The following is a 24479-nucleotide window of genomic DNA, read 5'->3' as shown; positions in this document are numbered from 1 at the left end:
CTTATTTCTTGTGGTCATGGTTACAGTCTTGACAATTTTGTGAACTCACTCTACTCCTTCTCGAAAGTAGGGATAACAGATGAAGGGAACAGTAGGACTACCACCAATGATAATAAATATTAACATTTACTGAGTACTTACTGGACCAGATGCCATGCTAAGCACTTTGCATGTATTAATTTAATTTTTCTATAACCCTATGGGGTAGCTTCTATTATTATCATCTCCATTTTAAAGATAAGGAAACTGAGGCACAGAGGTGTTTAGGGACATGCCCATGACACGTTTTACACTCACTTCTCCTTTTGAGCCCTGAGGTATGGTTTGATGATCAGACGATGCATGGCAAAGTAGACCACGAGAGGCCCCACGGTGGCATAGAACACAGCGCTGGGAAGAAGCTGATCCGTCAGATGAATAGGGAAGAAGTAAGTCTGACTGGCCCTGTTTAACCTGAAAAGAAAAAAACCAAACAGCCAAGATGAGTCAGGTTTCCAGGGAAGGGTAATGTGGGTCTCAGCCACAGGAAGGGAACCTCGCAGAAGACAAAAGACCAGTGAGAAGGAACCCTGAAGTCTACTTCTTTCATAATCCATTCCTCTTTGCTGTTCCCTGTTCCACAGTTTAGCTGCTGGATTTGATGTACGTGACAGAAGAAAGGTCCCACCACCTGCTAACCTCAAGGGCAAAACAACAGACTAACGCTTGACCAGAGCAAATGTGGCCTTAGAAGACAGGAGCGGACACTCCTCCAGCTGTTGTTGAGACAGAGTCCTATCTCAGGCCTCAATTTATCTGTTTGAAAGAAGTGTGTGAAGATCTCCAAAGTTAGGCAATAAGGAGGTTCTGCTTCCAGTATGGCTGAGTAGCTCCCACTGCACCAATCACCCCACAGATAGCAGTGAAGTCTGCACCACATAGAACAAAGACCTTCAGGTCCTGGACAGCAACCAAAGGCAAGCGTACAAAAGGAGGGCTGAAATTCAGAAGACTGGAATGGCGCTGGTGAGTTTCCTGTTGTTTTTCTGAGTTGCTGCCTCGATGTTTCACACTATAACAACTCTGCTCACACAGAGTCTGGACATTTAGATAAGAACCTGAGCTTAGGATTCTCACCATAAGTTCCTGCTTTGCTTTTCCTGGGGCCCCTTTTAAAATAATCACTTAAGAGTTGAGCCTGCAAACTGCTAGCGACCTCCGCCCCAACCACCTTACAAGCAACGGGTGCTTGCTACTCTGCTCTCTACCTCCTGCTCACTCGCTCCCGACTGCTCTTCCCCCGGCTCACTGCCCACCCCCGACGTCCGGGATCTGTACGTAATACATCTTGTGACTCTACCTCCTTTGTGTGAGCATATTCAAACTGCGCCCTCAATCAAGACAACCCCTGGGGGTCAGCCTGGTGGCAAAGCAGGTTAAGTTTGTGCGCTCGTTCCAGCAGCCTGGGGTTCACAGGTTCAGTTTCTGGTCACAGACCTAGCATCACTTGTCAAGCCACGCTGTGGCAGCATCCCACATAAAATAGAGGAAGACTGGCACAGACGTTAGCTCAGCAACAATCTTGCTCAAGCAAAAAGAAGATTGGCAACAGATGTTAGCTCAGGGCCAATCTTCCTCACACACACACAAAATCAAAACGACTCCATGGGTTTCACTTCCCCAAAGAGGGAGCTACCTGCTGACCCCATGTGGATGGCTTGTGTCTCCTCATTTGGCAGGTCATAATCTATACAGCATTAATTTAGTACACCAGCTATGGTCCCCCCAGCACACTTGTTTTTGTTTTTTAACAGCTTTTAGCCTGGGGGCAAGTTTCAGTCTGTACCACATGGATGACTAAAACTGCAAAGAAATCTGCAGCCCTACTAGATCAAAGAGCCCGAGCTTAGAGTTTGGGGCAACCACAGCAGCTGGGAAACGGGGGGTCGCCAAAAACGAAAGTCAGAGATGGAGAGCTCCAAGTTCTGTGTATAAATGTGGCACAGACCTCCAGTGGATCCCTCATCTGTCAATGGCCTAGCGAAGGGGAAAATAATTGTGCTGTGTTTAGGCTGCTGCCACACAGATGAGTCTGTTTAACCTCTAAATTACCTTCTAAAAGGGAAAGTCAACACTTCTGTGAGAAACATAACAGAAGATAGAGTCTCTACAATGTATTATTTATAATACCCAGGATCCAATACAAACTACTCTACATATCTAGATACAACAAGAGAGGAGGAAGGAACAGAGACCCACGCCAGTGACTCAGATGTGGGAACGAGCAGGTAAGGATTTTAAAGCAGCTATTTCAACTATGCGCAAAGACACAATATTCATTGGATGGGCTTAAGAGCAGATTGGAGATGGGAGAAGGGTTCGAACTTGTAGACAGATCAACAGAAATTATCCAATATGAAGAAAAAAGAGAAAAAGAACCAAAGCCAAATGGGCAGAGCCTCAAAAGCCTGTGGGACAACATGGAGAGGTTTCGCATATGAGTAATTAGAGCCCCAGAGAGGAGAGAATCGGGCAGTAACAAATATTTACTTGAAGAATTAATGCCCCAAAAGTCCAAAATTTGATGTAGAATAAAAATATACACATGCAAGTTTAGCAAACCCCAAGCAGCACAAATACAACAAAAACCAAATGTAGGTACACTGCAGTTAAACCACTGAAAAAAAAAGGGCCAGCCCTGGTGGCCTAGTGGTTAAGTTGAGCGTGCTCCACTTTGGTGGCCCAGGTTTGGATCCGGGGCACGGACCTACACCACTTGTCTGTTAGCAGGCATGCTGTGGTGGTGGCTCATATAAAAAATAAAAAAAGATTGGCAATAGATCTTAGCTCAGGGCAAATCTTCCTCAGCAAAAAAAAAAAAAAAAAAAAGAAGAAGATGACGATGACACATTACATTACATGCAGGGGGATAATGATTCCAATGACCACTGACTTGTCATCAGAAACAATGGAGGCCGGAAGACAGAAGATGATCATCATTAGAGTGCTGAAACAAAAATCCTGTGAACCTTGAATTCTACATCCAGGGGCAATATCCTTCAGTAATAAAAACAACTCCAGAATTGATCAAGAACACTCAAAACTCAAAAGAAATCAAACAACCCAATAACAAAGCAGACAAAAGATTTGAATAAAGACTTCACTAAAAAAAGGATATGGATGGCAAATAAGCACATGAAAAGCTGCAACATCTTAGACACTTAGGGAAATACGAATCACGCTAATCTTCCTCAAAAAAACAAAAACAAAAACAAAGAAAAAACCCCAAAAAACCCAATAAATTTTACTTTAATAGACCTGACTTTAAAAATTACAGCAATGACAGCAGCTTAGTTCTGGAGCAGGAAGGCCCATAACTGAAATACTTTTGGTTAATATAAAATAGAAATAAAATAACGCATATAGATAAAATAAACTAATACAATATAAGAGCAGAATAAAGGAAAAATAAAGACATTTTCTTGATAAAGAATACTCAGAGGTCTTCACTAGCAGACCTACACCATATGAAAGTTTTTAGGCCAAAGAAACCAATACCAGAAAGGAATTCAGGATTTTTAGGAATAAGGAACCTTGGAAAAGGTTTAAAAAAAAAAAAAGTGAGTAACTACAGACTTTTCTCTCCTTAAGTTCTTTAACATGACAATTTAAAGCTGAAATTATAACACTTGTGGGGATTATAACATATGCAGATGTAATAAATCATGACAACTACAGCATAAAGGACACGGTGAGGGGAAACTGGGTCTAGATATTCCTGAGGTTCTTTCATTTTACATGAAGTGGTACAATATTAAGCCTAAATAGATGATGAAAGGTTAAGAATGTGTGTTGTAATCTCTAGAGCAACCACTGAAAAAAAATGCAAAGAAGTATAGCTAAAAAGTCAACAGACAAATTAAAATGGAATGCTAAAAAGAATTAATATAAGAGAAGGCAGAAGAGGATGGGTAGATGACCAAAAAATCAGAAGAATAGAAAACCAATAATAAAACAGCAGGCCTAAATGCAACCATACCAATAAATACTTTAAATGTGAATGGACTAAACATTCCAAGTAAAAAGCAAGAAACTGTATGCATGCATCATAAGAATGGAAAAGCAAGATCCAACTGTATGTTGTCTATGAGAGACAGTTTAAATAGAAACACAGAGATAGGTTACATATAAATGGACAGAAAAAGATAAACTACATAAACATAAGAAGGCTAGAGTAGCTATATTAATAACAGACAGACTTCAAGACAAAGAGTATTGCTATCAATAAAAAGAAAAAAATGGGAGCCAGCCTGGTGGCATAGTGGTTAAGGTCACACACTCTGCTTCGGCAGCCTGGGATTCATGGGTTCAGATCCCAGGTGGGACCTACACACTGGTCATCAAACCATGCTTTGGCAGCGTCCCACATACAAGATGGGGGAAGACTGGCATAGATGTTAGCTCAGGGACAATCTTCCTCATCAAAATAAATAAATAAATAAAATACAAATTTTTTAAAAAATGAAGCAAAAATTGACAAAGGAAGAAATAGAGAATTGCACAGTCACAGCTGGAGATTTTTTTTGTTTCTTTGAGGAAGATTAGCCCTGAGCTAACATCTGCTGCCAATCCTCCTCTTTTTGCTGAGGAAGACTGGCCCTGAGCTCACATCTGTGCCCATCTTCCTCCACTTTATATGTGGAAAGCCTGCCACAGCACGGCTTGACAAATGGTGTGCAGGTCTGCACCTGGGATCTGAACTGGTGAACCCTGGGCCGCTGAAGCGAAACGTGCGAACTTAACCACTGTGTGATCAGGCCAGCTGGAGATTTTTAATCCTCATTTCTCAACTGTGGAATACACATTCTTTTCAAGTGCACATGATACATTCACCAAGATCGATGTGGGGCCACAAAAGACGTCTCAATATATTTAAAACGACTGGAATCATACAGAATATGTTCTTTGACCAAAATGAAATTAAATTAGAAAACAATAAACAGACATTTAGAAAAACCCAAATATTTGGAAATTAAGCAATACATTTCTAAAAGTGAAATGAGAAAATAGTTTGAACTGAATGATAATGATAATACAACATATCAAAATTTGTGGGATGGAGTAAAGCAGTGTTTAAAGGGAGATCTACAGCCTTACATGTTTACATTAGAAAAGAAAAAGGGTCTCAAATTAATAACCTAAAGTCTGAACTTAAAAAGCTAGAAAGAGAAGCAAAGTAAAACCAAAATAAGTAGAAAGAAGGAAATATTAAAGATCAGAAATCAATGAACTAGAAAACAGAAAAACAATAGAGAAAGTTAACAAAGCCAAAAGCGGCTTCTTCGAAAAGTTAAGTACCCTAGCCAGACTAATTAAGAAAAAGGTAGCAAGAACACAAATTGCCAACATTAGGAACGAAGGCAGAGAGCATCGACAGAGACTATAGATGTTAAAAGGATAACAGGATACGGTAAACAAGTTTATGCTAAAAAATCCAATACTTAGATGAAATGGACAACTTCCTTGAAAAAAACAAATTAACAAAGTTGACATAAGATGAAACAAAAAAATGGAAAAGAATTTACAAAAGAAATTGAATTCATTATCAAAAACCTTCCTACAAAGAAAATTCAGGCTCAGCTGATTTCACTGGTGAATTCTATAAAACAAGGATGAAATAATACTAATCTTACACAAATTTTTTCCGAAAAGAGAGAAGGAAGGAACATTTCCTAACTCATTTTATCATTCCAAAGCCTGAAAAATACATAGTAAAAAAGGAAATTATAGACCAGCATCCCTTATAAGCATAGATGCAGAAATCCTTAATAAGTTATTAGCAAATCAAATCAAGCAATATATAAAAAAGTATTAAATGTATATAAATGAAAAGTAAAAAAGTATAAAATACAAAAAAATATTTTAAAAAGTATACAAATTTTAAAAAATATATAAAAAGTATTACATGTCATGATCAAGTGGAATTTTCCTCGGGAATGAAAGGTTGGTTTAACATTCAAAAATTGCTGTGACTATGGGCCGGCCTGGCGGCTCAGTGGTTAAGTGCGCACGTTCCACTTCAGCGGCCCAGGGTTCACCAGTTCAGATCCCAGGTGGGGACATGGCACCGCTTGGCAAGCCATGCTGTGGTAGGCATCCCACATACAGAGGAAAATGGGCACAGATGTTAGCTCAGGGCCAGGCTTCTTCAGCAAAAAGAGGAAGATTGGCAGCAGTTAGCTCAGGGCTAATCTTCCAAAAAAAGGAAAAAAAAATTGCTGTGACTCATCAAATAAACAGAATATAAGAGAAAGGCTAGCAAAGTAAGATCATTTACTATCGCTGAACTCTGGTGCCTTCTGGCAAAAGTTTGCTTTATATACCAATACAATTTGGACAATTCAGCCTATTATACAGGAAACTCAGCTGAAATGAGTGTCTCTCTTTCCAAGGAGGCAGAGTGGCATTCTTTGGATTAGAATTCAATTCAGATTATATCACGCAACATCTGCATAGGAGAAGTGTTTAAAAATAAAGGCTGAATCACAGAGAACGGTGCCTCATTAGTGGTCCCAATTTGGGGGAAAAAAAAGGGATTAGAATGCAGAAAATCTGATAGCTCTCTGTATGTTCTTTATTAAATCTCAAGTATTCTCAAATGTTATCTGACAGGAGAGATGCCTGATGCCAGCTCTGATCTTGATAACCTAGTTCGGTTCTCATCTCCAACACTGAGATGGGATCTGCTTCCTCTTTCTCTCTCTCGCTCACTCACTGAGTTCTTAAGCGCCAGGCTGTGTTCCAGGTTCTAGTAGTATAGAAAGAATAAAATGTTAAGTTAAAGAGCTTCTGATGAAGAGCAGATGGAGATGGGTGCAAAGCAGAATAAGAAACAGAGTAAAGGAGAAAGGGAAGGCCTGGGGCAAGGTGAGGGGTTGCTATTTTACGCAGGGGGAGGAGGGATGGTTTCGGCAACTGGCTGACATTTGAACAGACCTGAGGGAAACGAAGGAACCAGCCCCGTAGTTACCTGGGGACTGAGAACAGCAAATGCTGAGTCTGGAAGCAGAAGTGGGCTTGGTGTGTTCGAGGAGCAGCTCGGAGGCCAGTGTGGCCAGAGTGGAGGGAGCACAGGGCGGAGCGGGGAAGAGGGGGTGAGAAGGCTAGATCGTGGAGGGCACTGAGGGAGTCTGGCTTTTGCCCTGAATTGAGGGAGTCACTGAGGGTTTTCAGAAGGGTGAGAGACGCTGACTTACACTGTCAGAAGACTGCCTGTTTGGAGAGCAGTGTTACAGGGGCTGCAGGAGATCAGTCAGGATCCTGCAGCAATTCAGAGCAGATGCGCTGATGATGACACTGTGTGTGTGCAAACTGCCGGAGCACTGTCGGTGAGCGGGTATGCGGGGCCATCAGGGAAGGCAGAGGGTAGTTAAGGGACGCAGGCAGGTTGGAAGACGGGCTGGTAGAGCAGATGGAAGTTCTCTAAACGCAGAGACTCAGACCTCACTACCTGAATGTTGGGCTAATGAACTCCTTGACATTTGCTTACAGATGAAAGACAGAAGCAACTGCATCTTTAAGAACAAAATTTCAGAGCGAAGTCTATTTCATCTTTAACTTAGGCGATGCCCCGCTGAGTTACAAGTTGCCAGATAATCCTTGGCCAGAAATATCCAGTTCAACTTACTTGACTTTGAGAGAAACGCCCTGTGGGACTCCAATGCTGACGGCTGCGCCTAGAACGCTGTGCCTGGAGATTTTCCTCTCTGCCCCGTACTCCACCACCGTCCCGAAGAAGCCTGCCCTGCAGGAGCAGATGGCGGTGAGCGAGCAAGGGCCCCTTAGCTCCCGACTCCTCCCGTTCACCACAGGCTACTGTCACTCAGAACAAAGGCTAGGTCCCCCATCCCATCCTTCCCTTGCCCTCCCCACCCCCCCAGGGGCTGACTGGCAACCTCAGTCCAGCTCTTCCATTAGACTCCGAGTCCCTCAAGGACGGGGAATGCATAGTGGTAGGTCCCATTGCCTCGCAATAGGGGGCGCTCAAGTGATCTCACAGACACGAGAGATCAACACGAGCAGGCATCTTACACCCATGGGCTCCACCATCAGAAACCCCCACACAGACCAGGCATGCTTTCGCGTCAGCCAGGCCAGAACTTACTTAAGGGATCCTTTCACGCGAGTCTGATCATCATCCTGGAATTTGTGCTGATAGCTGATCAGTGCAAAGGAGTGAGGGATTCCAAGCTGAGAAGACAGAGGGGAAAAAGAAGGCATGGCTGCTGGCCAAGACTTTGTGGTAAGGTGAGTATGCCCTTGCACTGAGCACCTACCCCGGGCAGGCCTCTTAGGCAGGGGCCACCATATGGCAGCTGCACAAATTGTGTGAGAATTTACCAGTAGCCAAGATTTTAAAACTGGGAGGTTTCACATAAAAACCCAGTTTTCTGACTTCTCATGAAAAATAAAAGACACTGCAACACCGAGCCTGCATTCTCATATGGCAGCAGCTGGTGAGAGCTACAGAGCAGCTGCCGTTTGAGCGATGGCCTCTCCCCGTGTCCCTGCCCGGCCACAGTGGCATTTGAGTGCATGAGCATGCTTCGGGGTTGCTTATCAACAAGGGCTCTCTCCCACCCTGATTTGGTGGGCTTCTCTCACCAGAAGATGTGAAAAAAGGGCACATTTTTACAGATAAGTGGAACACTGCTATTCTGGGAGCCTGAGAACAACAGTATTTCAACACTCTGAGCGTGAGTGAGTGAACTCTGCCCCTCAGGACCCCCACAGGTGCTCAGATTCGGGCAAGGGGAACAGGGTGAAGGCCACAGGGGACACATCGAGACGGCAGCAGGAATGGGTCCTGTGCGAGCTCTGCCCTCACCTGAAGGGCCACAGTGAAGTGGCTGGTTTTGGTGTCCCGGACAATGCTAGTGTTCATGGCCGACTGGATACCCCACCGCCACTGCAGGTAGCCCACGGTGTTCTTGTCCAGGTTCCGGGCCAGGACAGTGGTAAGGCCGGGCCGGATTCCACGGGACGAAAACTGCAGGGCACAGTTTGTCGTCACAAAGCTGAGGGGACGCACAGACAGAAAGAGTCCTGGGTGACACGTGGCTCTCAGCTGTTCTTGGCCCCTTCCTCTCCGCCAGGCTAAGACCCTGCTCACTACCACTTCCATTAACCCCTGGGCCAGCTCCCGGCAAGGAAAGCAGGTGACCAAGCCTCCATCATGAGAGACAGAGGGAGGGTGACAGGGTGCAATCTCTCCAGCAATCCTCCCTGCTCATCTGCACCGCCCACGCCAGCTCATTCTAACTTCAGCTACAACCAAAGAGGCACCTCAGTGTCTGCGTTCCTAAGCCGACAGATCCAATCCCGCTGCAGTTTAGAATCACATGGGGAGGTCCCCAAACTTGGCTGCACGCTGGAATCCCCTGGCTCATCTGAAAATGCCGTTAGTTGGCTCCTGGCCCCAGGCGTTCTGATGTAGAGGCCGGGAAGGTTAAAGCTCGCCAGGTGATTCTAACTGTGCAGCAAAGCTTGGGAACCACTCACCCAGAGCGTGCCTCAGAGCAACTAAGTCAGAACTTCTGGGGGGGGGCCCAGGCAGCAGTGTACGTTTAAGACGGCCCATGTGATCCTGATGTCTCTCCAGGGTCCTGTGCTACTGACTGAAGCTACTTGCAAAACTAGTACAGTAAACTATTTCCCCTGAAAGGCCTCTGAAGGTTGTTTCCAGGGGAGCCAGCCCCATCTTCTGGTTAAAAAGGGGTATTTCATTTCAATAACAAAGAATTCACACCATTTCACTCAAAGTGTTAAAGGTGAGCAAACAGCTGGCCTTCTTTAGTAAACAGCCCAACATTCAGTAGATTGCTTAAGTTTAGTTTCTTTCTCTCCTTCTTAAGCTCTGGAGGTGTCACTTTTGCCATTAAAATAATAATAATAAATATAACTGATCATTTTCGCTCCTGTTCTCACAAACTTCCAATAGGTTCCCATGGCCAAATGAACTAAGAATTAACTCCTTACTCCTGACAGGTCCCACCTAATGTTTTCTCTCATTTAGCTCACACTGGAGTCAGAGAGGACAAAAGCTACATTTTTCTGCTTTAGCCACACTGCGCTGAGGGGAGGCAAGCAGGAAGAAGAGAAAGATAAAAGTCACCTCTAGAACTTCAAGACAAGAGTTACAGAGTGACATTTAAAAGAATCAAAATATAAAGAGTGAGATGCCTGTTTAATCAAAGTAATAAGAGCTAGTATTTTTATCTAGCATGTTCTAGAGAGAGAGAGAGAGACAGTCTCTCGGGAGATGAGAAAGGCAGGCACTGCCCTGGGAGACCGAGAACACTCCACAGGCTGCCTGCCTTTCTTGGGGCTGATTCCACACTCACCGACTACCCTCTGATCACTGGTTTGGACTCATAAATAACTGGACCCTAGGATCAGGGTTCCCTGAAGAGCAGACACTCACTGAACATTAACAAAGTGGCATCCTTGCTTATAAATCTGTTCTCAAGTCTGATACTCTGGGTACTATGACAAAATTCAATTTCCAAACCTGCAAAAGCTGAAAACCAGCCAGCCCTAGACTCAGGTGGCCTCCAATGGCCGGGCGCCTTGAGGCTCAACCAGAACAAAATGGCCGACAGAGTCTCCTCAATGAAGTGTCTCCTAAACTTGCCCAATCTTAAGAGTGACCCGGAATGCTTGATAAAACCACGGATTCCCAGTCCTCTCCCTCAGAGGACCTGATTCAGTCAGTCTGGGGCGGGGGCAGGAATCTGCTTTTAGTCGGTCCCAGAGGTGACAACCCTAAGCAGACAGGGTTAGAACAATGCTGACATGTATGTATACTGTTCACCTGCAGTTCTGGTTAAAAAGATAAATCCTTGTCCCCTCCCAAATGCAGTGAATCCAAAGCCCAGGGCAGAGGCCTGGGAAGGCGCGTTCTAACCAACACCAGGGAGTCTCGAGTACCTCTCTACACCGTGCTCCCTGCCTGGAAGCACTGCTTCTGGGCCTCTACTCAGGCTGGCTCAACTTCACAAGCTCCATCTTCACCCGTCCCAGATGCCACGCCCCCTCTCAAAACACTTCGCTACTCTCCGCATGTCAACCAACCTATGAACTTGCCTTCATTGTCAGACCAGAGGGCGGGATTGGTCTGACTCCGCAGAACCTGGCAAGCTGGCAGACACACATCCAAGTGGAAGGGCAGCACCTTTATTTTCACACATATACTCCATTTCAGATCTCCCTTGGCTATATGTCATCCCCCAGAGGAAAGAGGTTTTATTTTACCTTCCACCTAATTCTTTTACCTGAGCTCACACAGATACCCCTCAAATGGGAAGGAAGGACACCACTGTTGTTCTAGAAGGGACAGCGAGGTGCAGTTCTAGGAGTGTGACATCACTGACACAGCAAAGATGAAGGAGAGCAGAGGCTGGTGGGAATTTAAAGCTCTGGCATCTATAAATCTGTCTGATAACTAGGCGGTCTCACAAGCTGCCTCACTGCTTAATAACGCACCTTTTCAGAACTTAACACACATTCTCTGGGACAAAGAAATGATCCACAAGTTCATGAATATTTCAGACTGCTGACCAACTTCCCTAAAGGTGCTTTCCTTCCAGTCTCTAGGGGTCCTCACAGCCCACGGTGACCAGGCAGATAAAGAGCCTCATCCCCACAAAGGAGGAAACTGCGTGCCACAGGGCGGAAGCCTGGCGCAGGGCTGGGACAAGCAGAACCCCCAAGCCAGTGCTATGGGCAACAGGCACGCTGCCCAGGCTCCACGCCAGCGGTGCAGGGTCTGCCCCCAGTGACCCTGGAGGACAGACAAGGTAACTCCAGATAACCTTGACAAAAAGAATACACAGGTTCTGGTCTCCTAAATCCACAAAGACCATCAAAGAAGGTTTATCTCTTTATATTTACCATCTTGGTGTGAGATTACGGAACAGCTTTAGACCAAATAAAGGCCCCTGCAGATCCCCAGCTCCAAATTCTAACTGTTCAAAAAAGAAAAAGAAAAAGGATTAATGGCGTTTTATCTCACAGCAGCAACCCAGCCTCAGGTAAGGACCTCTGGTTATAATCCCTTCATTTAACTCAGTGCCATGAGTCCTGGCCAGGGCTCTAAAAGTAGAGGCTGGAAGATTCTTAATGTCTCATCTTAACTTTTGCCCAATGGAGATGACTGTCTCCACGGATGCAAAGGGAGCAGATTTCAATGAGGCATGTTTCAAAAAGGACCCCTTCAAATAAAACATCGCTCGCATCTGATCCTCATCTCCCTAGCTCAAGTCCGAAGAGGAGACTGGCGCTCCGCGCTCCTCCCTGTGGCAGAGCAGCCGTGCTCATCGACAGAGCGCCTGCTGCAGGCAGGCGTGAGCCCTCCCCTCCCCCGCAGTGCCCACTTGGCATTTTCATTCTGCTCTGCTTCACTGTCCGCAGGTCTCACAGGCGCCTGGAGATGGTTCTCAGGGGTCTGATATTAAGCCCGTCAGCAGTTCCGCACTCATGGCCTTGGAAGTCCTGCCGGTTCTGGCTGCCTCATTTACTAGTCTGGGTGACTTTCAAGGCAACGCTTCAAAGTTAATTTGGTGCAGCCCAATTTGCTCGCAGAACTGGCTGTTAAATGACTACCAATCAGTGGACCAGAGCACTGAGACAGAGGCACCTGCCTTCCCAATTGTGTAGGAAAAGAAAGTAAGAGCCCACAGATTTTTGCTTAAAGGGAACAAAGAGTCTCTACAGGTTGGATTTCTGGACACTGGAATTTCAAGCAAAATCTGGTTGTTCTATCCTAAACTTTGACCTGTTAAGCAGACTGGGAGAATTCCTTCTCAGCTATGAAACATATTTTCCTCCTGGGGACAGTCAACCCTATGGAATTTTGACATCTGGTTCCCTGTTACACAATGATGTGACCAACCCAGGTCATTTTGATGGTTAGCTTTTAGAGCGTAAATGTTCGAAATAAGGCTTTGCAATGGACAACACGATCCACCCAGTCGACATTCTTACCTCTCCCCACCCCTTTGCAGAAGTGACTCGTCTGAGTGCAAAGTTAATGGAACCCCCTCCATTCCCATTCTGCGTTGAGAGGCTTCCAGAGAGGATGGCTGTGTCTGTAGCTGTCAAGGGTGCCTAGGAAGTGATATTTGCTGATTATAAATCAATCAAAGCAATAGGAAGTGCCAGAGATAGCAGCCTGATGAATACATTATAAGTGCAAGGCCAAAAGCGCAGGTGACTCCACAGTTCAAGTGTGTAGGGACACAGAATTACCGCAACAGCTTCACTTCTCTCTCACTTTGCCATGTGAACTGCATGTGGCCACTAAGGTAATCTTTTGCAAAAGCTTTAATGGGCAAATTTAAAAAAAAACAGGGGAAACACAGGGCCACCCTCTAGTTCTTAGTGTACCAAGGGCATCAGATTGCAATGACTTCACTATGTGCCTTCCCACTTCTGGACACCTGGGCTCTGCAATCCTTGCACGCCACCACCAGCATTAGGGACTGAAGAACCCTCCCATGGCCATACTGACTGACTCTGGTAGCTCCAAGAGGGGGCAATTTCCTGAGTTAGGACTTCATGTTCTAGGTTGATACACTTGAGAATAAATAAATGAGTTGAGGAGGTAGAGACCTCTGTACCCCACAGGAGAGTGGCCTGACACCACATCCAAATAGTGGGCAGAAAGATGACATTTAAGTGACCCCAGGGCTCAGGTAAACCTTGTGTTTTCAGCACACAAGAGAATGTGCCTTAAAACTAAGACTGGTTCTTAGAATTACTCACAGAGGTCTGCTGTCTCTGCTAAAATCACCATGACCTTGGGCTTTCACTTCTTTGAGCCCATTAACACTTTCTGACTGGAGAGCCCTGAGACCTTGGTAGCTAAGCCCCCTTGGCCCCCAGCACTCATGCTGCTAACATGTTGGCAAAGCAGTAAAAAACAAGGTTGGGATCGGAGCTTTTATTTTTAAGTGCCTATTTGCATCTTTTCATAAATAAAGATGAAGACAACCCTTAGCAGATTCCCTCATTCCAGCTGCTTGGTGTGCTGTGCCTCGTTAACCCGAACCCCTCCACAACTGGGGAGGCGTCTGTGCACTTTACCTCAATGGACTGGGATATGTGCATCTTGTTAATTTCAATCTGTGGAAAGCCACTTCCGGACACATCTTCATACTCCTCCTCATAGCGATCAAAAAGGTCAGTGGCATCAATGCCAACGCTGATGGTCCCCTGGGGCAGAAAAGCAAGCAGTCAGCACCAGGGGTAGTATTTGTGGAATAAGACAAACTACACTTTGGCAGCTGGTGTAGTTCACTGGGTGCAGGCAAGACTCCACAACGAAGCCCACAGAATATGAACGTCCCAGTTCAAACCAAAACAGGGCAGAGCACCATCGATTCCAGAGTCAGAAACCAGTCATGTCTGTGGATGAACGACATGCCTAAGACAAGTTAGGAGGAGAAATAAGATCTACGCAATTTGATTTTGAGAGACCAAACAGGACCTATTTCATGGCTCTAAACAGGTCATCTCCGTATTTAACCCATGAATGTACAAAACCACCTAGAAATTAGCTACATGGATTAAACATTTTTCTCTAAATACTTACATCACAAAACTGCCTTAAAACTCTTTAAAACATAAAAATATCTTCAAAGATAAAGACGTGCAAACAAAACAAATTATGAACAAATGGAAATTTATAAATTGTTCCTCCTTCTAAAATTAATTTGACAATTAAGTTATGAGAAACAGAACACCATATTCTCTCAAGAAATACTAAGCTAAAATTTTGCTGACTGATAAAAATGCTCCATACTCAGAAGATCGATGTTCATTTTCTTTTATTGTCATAAGACTTTTCAAATGGGCATATATTTTAATCTGACATATAAAATCATAACCAGACACACATTTTTATTAGATCATCTGCAGCCCATTTAAAAAAAAACTTTATTGAAGTTTAAATATAATAATACACACTGCACCCATTTGAAGTGTACAATTCAATCAGTTTTGTGAGATGTATACACTTGTGAAACCACCTCCAAAATCAGGGTACAAACGGTTCTATCACCCAAAAAGTAGCTTGGGAGGGTGTGTTTTTCTCTGAGAAGGGGGACATGTGAACAAAGACATGTGAGGGAAATGAGGGGTGTCTAAACTGTGGGTGTCTAATGGAGGAATGAGGAGGCCACTGGGCTGGAGCAGAAGCAGAGAAAGGCAGATGAGGAGCTGGGAGGGAGTGTCTTGCATGGGTGATCACATACAACGTTAGAGGTGGGTTTATCCGGGATAATACCAGTTTAACCTGTTTTTTTTTTTTTTTAATTTTTTTTGAGGAAGATTAGCCCTGAGTTAACATCTGCTGCCAATCCTACTCTTTTTGCCGAGGAAGACTGGCCCTGAGCTAACATCCATGCCCATCTTCCTCTGCTCTATATGTGGCATGCCTGCCACAGCATGGCTTGATGAGCAGTGCGTGGGTCCGCACCCAGGATCCAAACTGGCAAACCCCAGGCTGCCAAAGCAGAGCATGCGAACTCAACTGCTGTGCCACCAGGCTGGCCGCTAACCTGCTCTTTTAATTAGTTTAGTAATTATCCTAGATTTTCATTTTTAAACAAAGTATTATCATCACCAATAGAATTATCATCAACGGTACAGTCATGCTCTGCATAACGAAGCTGTGGTCAATGGTGGACTGCATATAAGACGGTGGTCCCATAAAATTAGCACCATATAGCCTAGGTGTGTAATAGGCCACACCATGTAGATTTGTGTAAGTACACTCTGATGTTCGCACAATGATGAAATCCTTTAACGACATGTTTCTCAGAACATATCCCCATCATTAAGTGACGCATGGCTATATCATCACCACTAATAGTATTATCATCATCAATAGTGTTATTATCATCATTAGTACTATTATTGTCAATAGCTGCCTTAAACTAAGAAGCCAGAGTGGGTTTGGTGGCTAGGACTTCACTTTGCATTTGTAGCATCTACTACCATCTCTTCTAATGGTGTGTGGGCTACACAGTGACTTTAGGAGATGACAAAGATAACCCATCACTCTTCTCCCATCTTTTCCAGGTGAAATGTGAGCAGCGCCTCCCATTCTAGTACTCGCACGCAAGCGCTTGCTGATACAGTAGCTAGGCACAGCTAACTCCTTCCAGTCTCGGTGGCAGGAGAGGTATGAGATGCTCAGCAAGCATCAAGCAGGTGGCTGGTGCCTTGGCCTGTGACATGTACGAGCCTGTCAAGAAACTGATCAGCCATGTCCATGGGAAACTCCAGGTGCGTGTGAACACGTGCGGGAAAGCAGAGATGAGTCAGTCCCGTAGGAGAAAGAATGAGAGAGCAGTCCCAACACTCTTGGCGGTGTTTTTTCTCATCTACTGAATGGTCTAAATCAGGAGTTGCATGTGTTTTCCGTGAAGGGCTATAGTAAATGTTTTAGGAGTTGTGGGCCATACAGTCTCTGTTGCAATTTGACTCTGCTTTTACTGGGGAAAGCAGCCAGAGTAGCCAGTAAATGACTGGGCCTGACCGTGTTCCAATGAAACTTTGTTCATTGACCCCGAAATCTAAATTTCATATAATTTTCATGTCTCAAAATATTGTTCCCAACCTTTTAAAAATGTAAAACAATTTTAGCTTACAGGTCTAACAAAAACAGGCAGTGGGCTGAATTTGGCAACTTTTGATATAAACTTACAGGGTTTTTTTTGGAGGGGGAGTAATGCTTATTTTTTTTTTTAAAGATTTTATTTTTTTCCTTTCTCTCCCCAAAGCTCCCCAGTACATAGTTGTATATTCTTCGTTGTGCGTCCTTCTAGTTGTGGTATGTGGGACGCTGCCTCAGCGTGGTTTGATGAGCAGTGCCATGTCCGCGCCCAGGATTCGAACCAACGAAACACTGGGCCGCCTGCAGTGGAGCGCGCGAACTTAACCACTCGGCCACGGGGCCAGCCCCAGCAATGCCTACTTTTTTGAGAAACTCTCCAGGCAGCAATGAGATTAAATACAGTGTGTGTTTAATGAAAAACAAATTAAGTAATACATCTCCATTTTCTCAGAAAGCTGATGAATTTGTAACTTGTACAAAATGTTTTTCAACATCAACCATCCATAGTGCCAACTCAGAGCATATGAAAATTATAACTCTCAGATCTGCCAATGAAGTACCAGCATATTCTTCAACAGTGAGTCATTCTTTTAAGAAGATCATGTCCAAAAGCAAGGCTGCAGCGGCAGGCGGAGCTACATATAACCGTGGAAAAGGACTTTTCTCTTACAGCAACTGGTAGTCCCTCTACTATGTTAATTTCTCTCATTTTTCCATTTTAAGGTTTGTAATGCACAAATGAAAGACAAAGCAATAGCTGTTTACATGTTGGTTCTATTAATAGAAGAACCTTACAACTGCTAACGATGCCAGTTTTATATCAATGTCAATCACATGCTTCAAACAGAATATCAGGTAACCTTAATAATCATTTGATTTTTGAAGGTGAAACACCTGACATTAAACTCAGTGAAAAAGTTCCACATTGAATGTAAAGTGGTCTTATTAAATCAAGAACCTGTGGGGCAGAAGTAGTCAGAATTAGTTATAGTACACACACAACGCATGACTGCATCAAAACAAGCTGCGATATTCTACCTATGGAAAACAAAGTTATCGTTGTCAAATTGTACAAATATGTCTGTATATTCACAGAGTAACAGAATAATTTTTTGTGAAGTTGATTCTGAATACAGAAAAACCTAAAGCATGGCAGTGCATTAAAAATTGTGTACTGGGGCGCCGGCCCGGTGGCACAGCCGTTAAGTGCGCACGTTCCGCTTTGGCAGCCCAGGGTTCGCCGGCACAGATCCCGGGTGCGGACATGCCACCACTTGGCAAACCATGCTGTGGCAGGTGTCCCACATATAAAAAAAAAGCAGAGGAAGATGGGCACAGATGTTAGCTCAGGGCCAGTCTTCCTCACCAAAAAGAGGAGGACTGGCAGCAGATGTTAGCTCAGGGCTAATCTTCTTCTTCTTCAAAAAAAATAAATTGTGTATTAGGAATGTGTGAGCCTTTGTAGAACTCCTTTTTAAAATGGAGCATAATAAACCCTGCAGCTTTTAAAATATTTAAGAAATTGCAATCACTGAAAACAAAGCATGTAACCAAGAATACCCTGAAATTGATCTCTTGAGGAGGGAAAAACTGAACAAATAAAAGGGTAAGAGCTCAAACAGTTTATTTCATTTTGAAATACTATAACGGCATTTTGGATATCTCAATTTTCAGTGAAGCTGTTTTTAATTAATTAGTTATTTAAATTTATACTCTGCCCTAGAATGGAATAAAATTGAAAGGCCCGCCTATAGTTTTGAGGCATCTAAATTTGATGAAGCATTCAAAAGATCATAAATAAAGGCAGTTTATTAAAAATTTGTCAAATAAAAATACTCTGAATGGAGGCAAAAAGACAATACTTGGGAAAATACTTAGGCGAAAATATTTGTATGTTCCAAAACGAAGAAATTCAGAATTGAGAGATTTTATCAATTAAGAATACTATGATAGCGGCTGGCCCGGTGGCGCAGCCGTTAAGTTCGCACGTTCTGCTTCCCAGCAGCCTGGTGTTTGCTGGTTCAGATCTGGGTGCGGACATGGCACCACTTGGCAAAAGCCATGCTGTGGCAGGCGTCCCATGTATAAAGAAGAGGAAGATGGGCATGGATGTTAGCTCAGGGCCAGTCTTCCTCAGCAAAAAGAGGAAGATTGGCAGTAGTTAGCTCAGGGCTGATCTTCCTCAAAAAAAAAAAAGAATACTATGATAGGGGGCTGGCCTGATGGCATAGAGGTTAAGTTTGCATGCTCTGCTTCAGCTGCCTGGGGTTCGCCAGTTCAGATTCCAGGCACAGACCTATGCACTGCTCATCAAGCCATGCTGTGGCAGGTGTCCCACATATAAAATAGAGGAAGATGGGCACAGATGTTAGCTCAGGGCCAATCTTCCTCACCAAAAAGCAGGGGGGAAAAAAAGAATAGGCACTTGAACCTTTCAAGTAACTTGGTTGCCCTACTTAAAAAAGAAAAAGAATACTATGATATACAGAGATGTATGTAAAAATTTCAAATACTAAATATAAACACAACTTTTATGAAGAGGGTGGGCAATGTTATGAAAGAAAAAAGACATGGAAAGTACAGTCTTCAGAAACATAGGGTGACACAGTGTGGAAGTGAGAGTGTAGAGGAGGCCTCTCAGTGAGTCATGCCTGCTGCCATCCTGCCCTTGCACAGTGTCCTTTCCCTGATTCCAGACTTGCCTGGGCACTTGTTTTTGTCCAACAGAATGCAGTGGACATGATGGTAGAAACCTCAAGGCTACGTCATGAGAAGGTCATGAGAAGGCTTGCAGCCTGGTCTAGGTCTCCGGAACATGCTTTCTGAGGAAGCTAGCAAACACATAACAATCCAACAGCCCTGAGACTGCCATGTCAAGGGGAAACCCAAGCTAGCTGGGGGTGGGGAAGGCAGCATGGGAGAGATGCCAGGCCACCCCAGCTGAGGCATGTGAGAGGCACATGAGTGCAGATGCCATCTTCCACATGACAAGACCCAGCTGCCATCGCACTGCAACTGCCGGAAGAGACCCCGTGCGAGAACCATCCAGCTGAGTCCAGTCAATCCACAGAAACACAAGAGAAAGTCAAATTGTTCCTGTGAGCCGCTAAGTGTCAGAGAGGTTTGTTATGCGGCAGTACACAACCAGAACACACAGCACCAGAGACAAACATAACTGATGAACTGATTAAAGTATGTGAACATATGCCAAAAACAATGATTCTGCTTCTGCTAACTTTTAATGTTCACATAATCAATATAATTTTCAAAATGTCTTTTAATATACACAGGTATATTTTTTAAAGGAAATATTCTGAAAATAGTTTTGTGGGGTTTTTTGGTGAGGAAGATTGTCCCCAAGCTAACATCTGTCCCAATCCCCTCTATTTTGTATGTGGGACACCACCACAGCATGGCTTGATGAGCAGCATGTAGGTCCGTGCCCAGGATCTGAACCTGCGAACTCTAGGCCACCGAAGCAGAGCACTCGCACCTAACCACTATGCCATTGGGCCAGCCCCTGAAAACACTTTTTGATAAGCCTTTTCACAGGTTCTCCAATTAATAAAACCAGTGTTGGGTCAATAAATATATCAAAAAACTGTAGAAATTTAATTAAGCACCCCTTTTCAGTCTCCAAAATGTCCTGGTTTGGATGTAGACATGGTCACCCTGTCTACAGGCCACCCTATGGACGCTGGCTTACAATGAATGATGGCAAAGACAGTGGAGCATTTCAAGTTGCATGACCTGGTCTGACCTGAATTCTGTGGGCTTGCTCTGGTTGCTGTGTTGGGGCAAAGAATAAGCAGAGAGAGAAGTCAGGAGAGGCTACTCCACAATCCATGAAGAGACGAAACGGCAGCAATGGCAGAAACTAATGATTTATGGACATATATTCTGTAACTGGCCACCTCATTCAACTCATTAGTGTTGACAGTTTTCAATTGGTTTTTAAAGACAGGCAATCATATTCAAATAATGATAGCCCTTTCAATATTTATATCTTTTATTATTTGTCTAACTGTATTGGCTAAAACTTTCAGAATAATGTTAAATATGGTTTTATTTCCTTTCCCAAAGAAAACTTTGTAAATGTTGAATATTTGTGTTAATTCTACACTGAGAATCAACTGATTCACCAGAGGGTAGAGAGGCCTTTAGAAGGTTAAAAGTCTTGCTCAAGTCATCACTTTTTCAACCATTTTGTTGTTTCTTTAAACAAAGCCAAAATAACCGAAAACTCCAACGAGTCAGTGACTTTGAGACTCGACAGCCACTGGTGCTGATCCAAGTCTACGGAGAAGGACTAACCCAGAAGAGTCGAGAGAGCGGAGAAGAACATTAGGCTCACATGCCAACTATGCCAGAGGAAACAGTCCCAGAGAATGGTCGAGTCGCTCTGAGTTTCAAGGGCATGTCTTTAACATTTCAGAAAGCGGTTCAGATGCTTGCCTTCTGCTCGTCTTCCATTTCAAGGAAATAATCTTTTGAAAATGGACTGGTCAGAGTACCAGAACTAGATAGATTCTTCTCTACGTGTCAAAGAAGTTTGGCTACAACTTACAATTCATTTTCTCTTTCAAGATAATATGCTTTTTTATACAACTAGAAGTCACTGAGAGGAATGAAAGTCAGATTTGAATTCTGACAGAAGATCAAAAAAGATCAAGGGAAAAAAAAAGATAAACAGAAATCTAATCCTGGATAAATTAATGGGTTAGATTTTTCCTAACAACTTCTAATTGAATATATGCAGGTTCATGTCCTTTTGTTATTGCTATTAAACCACATTTTTCAAATAACAAGAGTTTACAAAGGAAAATACTTACACACTTCAGCTTACTGTTCCAGAGCCAGGTCGCCACGCTTCTTCTATAAAGGGCCAGACAGTATTCTAGGTTTGTGGGCAAGCATTGTCGAAACTACACAACTCTGCTACCGCAGCGCAAACAGCCACAGGTACCACAGAAATGAGTGAGCTCTGCTGTGTTCCAATAAAACTTTATTTATGGACATTGAAATCTGAGTTTCATATCATTTTTATGTGTCACAAAACATTATTCTTCTTTGGATTTCTTAAAAACTATTAAAAATGTAACAACCATTCTTAGCTCATGGGCAGGACAAAAACAGGCAGCAGGCCACTTTGCCAACCCTCGTTCTAGGGCACCTAACTCTGCTCTCAGAGCAGAAAAAGACAACAATGACAAGTTATGCGTAGTCCTTTACTACAATGATGATACCACGGAAAAATCGTCAGTGGGACGGCCAGCAGCTACAGATTCTCAAGTGAGGCCTTTGTGACTTTTTTGGAGCTGAAAGATTCAATCCATAGTATAGGGCAGTTTTTTCCCCCTTACACTAGAGCTAACGAGACTGTATGGGGAACAAGCCCCCCCGCCCCGCAGTTTCATACTATCTTCAAACAATCAGGTCACAGTAATAAGAGTGTAACACAAGTTGTCTAAAGAATCTGATTTAATTTCTCAAGTTGTGAGCTACTCAACAAAAATCACAAACTGCTAAAGTTTAAAGGTTCAAGGAGCTAAATACAAGAGGAAGCAGATGAAGAGATCACCTTTTTAAGTATTTAATGCAACCTATAAACTACAATCCCACTGGATCACTGACTTGCTGGACTATCAAATGTTCCATTCAAAAGTCAACCCTTGGGGCCGGGCCAGTGGCACAGCGGCTAAGTGCGCACATTCTGCTTCGCCGGCCCGGGGTTCACTGGTTCGCATCCCGGGTGTGGACATGGCACCGCTTGGCAAAAGCCATGCTGTGGTAGGCGTCCCACGTATAAAATACAGGAAGATGGGCATGGATGTTAGCTCAGGGCCAGTCTTAGCAAAAAGAGGAGGATTGGCAGCAGTTGGCTCAGGGCTAATCTTCCTCAAAAAAAAAGACAAAAAGTCAACCCTTTTTACTTTAACCATTAAATAGAAATAAGCACCGCAAAAAAGGTACATTTTCATTCTCTCATCTGCAGACTACTGCAAATTCAGTTCTCAAATCAGCCACTCATCTGAATTCCCTGGGGAGCCTGTTAAAATACAGATTCCCAGGCAGCAGCCTGACAGACTCCTGCTATTGAGTTGCTCTGAGGTAGGGCCCGAGAATCTACATTTCTAATAAGCAAACGTATTATTGTGACATAGCTGAGTTCACCTTCTGGCTCTGGGAACCATGGGCTAGTTGACAGTCTTTTTTCTTAACTGAAAATTTCATTGAGATAATTGTAGGTTCACATGAAGCTGTAAGAAATAATAAAAGAGATCCCATGTACCTCATTTCCCCCAATAACATCCTGCAAAACTACAGTACACTATCACAACCAGGATACTGACATGGATACAATCCAATGATATTATTCAGAGTGCCTCAGGTTTATTTTTCATTTGTGGTATGTATATTCTATACAATTTTATCACATATACATGGGTTCATGTATCCACCATTACAGCTAAGATACAGACCATTTCCATCACCACAAGGATCCCTTGTGTTGCCCTTTTATAACCACACCCACCTCCTCCCTCTCCCTTCCTCCCCCTCTTCCCAAGCTATGGCTATCCCAAATCTGTTCTCCATTTCTGACAGTCCTTGAAATGAAGATGCTGAAGTTGACAGAGTTGGATGGACAGATGGTAACTAATTCAGCAGAGAAAGATGAAATCCAAGTGTCTGCCGGCTCAGGATCTGGGTGCACCAGGTACCCCAGGAGTCGGGAGAGCTCCCACTCACCAAGGAGACAAGTGACAGAAGCTTGTTTTTTGGAGAAATCAAGAGAAGGCATTCCATGGGGCTGGCACCGTGGCCGAATGGCCAAGTTCGTGGGCTCCACTTTGCCAGCCCAGGGTTTCACTGGTTTGGATTCTGGGCGCGGACATGGCATGGCTCATTAAGCCATGCTGAGGTGGCGTCCCACATGCCACAACTAGAAGGACTCACAACTAAAAATATACAACTATGTACCAGGTGGCTTTGGGGTGAAAAAGGAAAAATAAAATCTTTAAAAAAAAAAAAAAATTAGGGGCTGGCCCGGCGGCGCAGCAGTTAAGTGCGCACATTCCGCTTCAGCAGCCCGGGGTTCGCTGGTTCGGATCCCAGGTGCAGACATGGCAGTGCTTGGCAAAAGCCATGCTGTGGTAGGTGCCCCACATATAAAGTAGAGGGAGATGGGCACGGATGTTAGCTCAGGGCCAGTCTTCCTTAGCAAAAAGAGGAGGATTGGCAACAGATGTTAGCTCAGGGCTGATCTTCCTCAAAAAAATAAATAAATAAAAATAAAAAAAAAAAGAGAAGGCGTTCCAGGTACAGCTGCGGAGGTGTGGGGCACATACTGGAAACAAAGGTGAAGTGAAACTCTGCACACCAAACAGTCGCTTCCCAAACTTCCTACCCCAGTCAGCAACAAGACTGCCGTCAGCCAGGCGGGAGACTGGCAGCTTCCTCTCAGAGAAGAATCATCTGCTAATTAGAAAAGGCCTTTAGACACCAACCATGGCAGGGAGTCTCCAAACGTCCCAGAGTGAAGCCTGTCAGTGACAAGCCCTGCCAATACAAGGAGCAGCTACTCAGCCTCACTGCCTCACTCTTCACGAGCAGACAGCCAAGGACTGTCAGACATCGAGGAAAACCTCCAACACGAAGTCTGAAACCAAGTAAAGATCAAAAAGAACCAGAAAGCAGAGGATACAAATGCCAAAGAAAATGGCAAGAAATCTGTAAGTAATATCCTTAAAAAAAATAAGAGATATTGCATTAATAATAAAAAATAACATTGATGAATGCCTATTGTGCGCCAGGAACT

The 24479-nt window shown here is 44.0% G+C and overlaps 1 protein-coding gene across 1 annotated transcript in view; it reads right to left on the bottom strand.

Moving 5' to 3' along the window:
* DNAJC11 (DnaJ heat shock protein family (Hsp40) member C11) overlaps window positions 1-24479 on the bottom strand; it is a 65283-nt gene that overhangs the window by 4740 nt on the left and 36064 nt on the right. The window contains exons 5-11 of the mRNA XM_046661703.1: window positions 14125-14253; window positions 13024-13146; window positions 11932-12005; window positions 8867-9056; window positions 8144-8229; window positions 7667-7783; window positions 298-453 (exon numbers count right to left, since the gene is read on the bottom strand). Coding sequence (XP_046517659.1) covers window positions 298-453; window positions 7667-7783; window positions 8144-8229; window positions 8867-9056; window positions 11932-12005; window positions 13024-13146; window positions 14125-14253 — 875 coding nt within the window. The remainder of the gene's footprint in view (window positions 1-297; window positions 454-7666; window positions 7784-8143; window positions 8230-8866; window positions 9057-11931; window positions 12006-13023; window positions 13147-14124; window positions 14254-24479) is intronic.

The sequence above is a fragment of the Equus quagga genome, chromosome 5 (assembly GCF_021613505.1).
Source record: "Equus quagga isolate Etosha38 chromosome 5, UCLA_HA_Equagga_1.0, whole genome shotgun sequence".
In the NCBI taxonomy this organism is placed as follows: Eukaryota; Metazoa; Chordata; class Mammalia; order Perissodactyla; family Equidae; genus Equus; species Equus quagga.
Note: the sequence above shows the minus strand (reverse complement) of the source record. Positions and strands in the feature narration are given on the sequence as shown.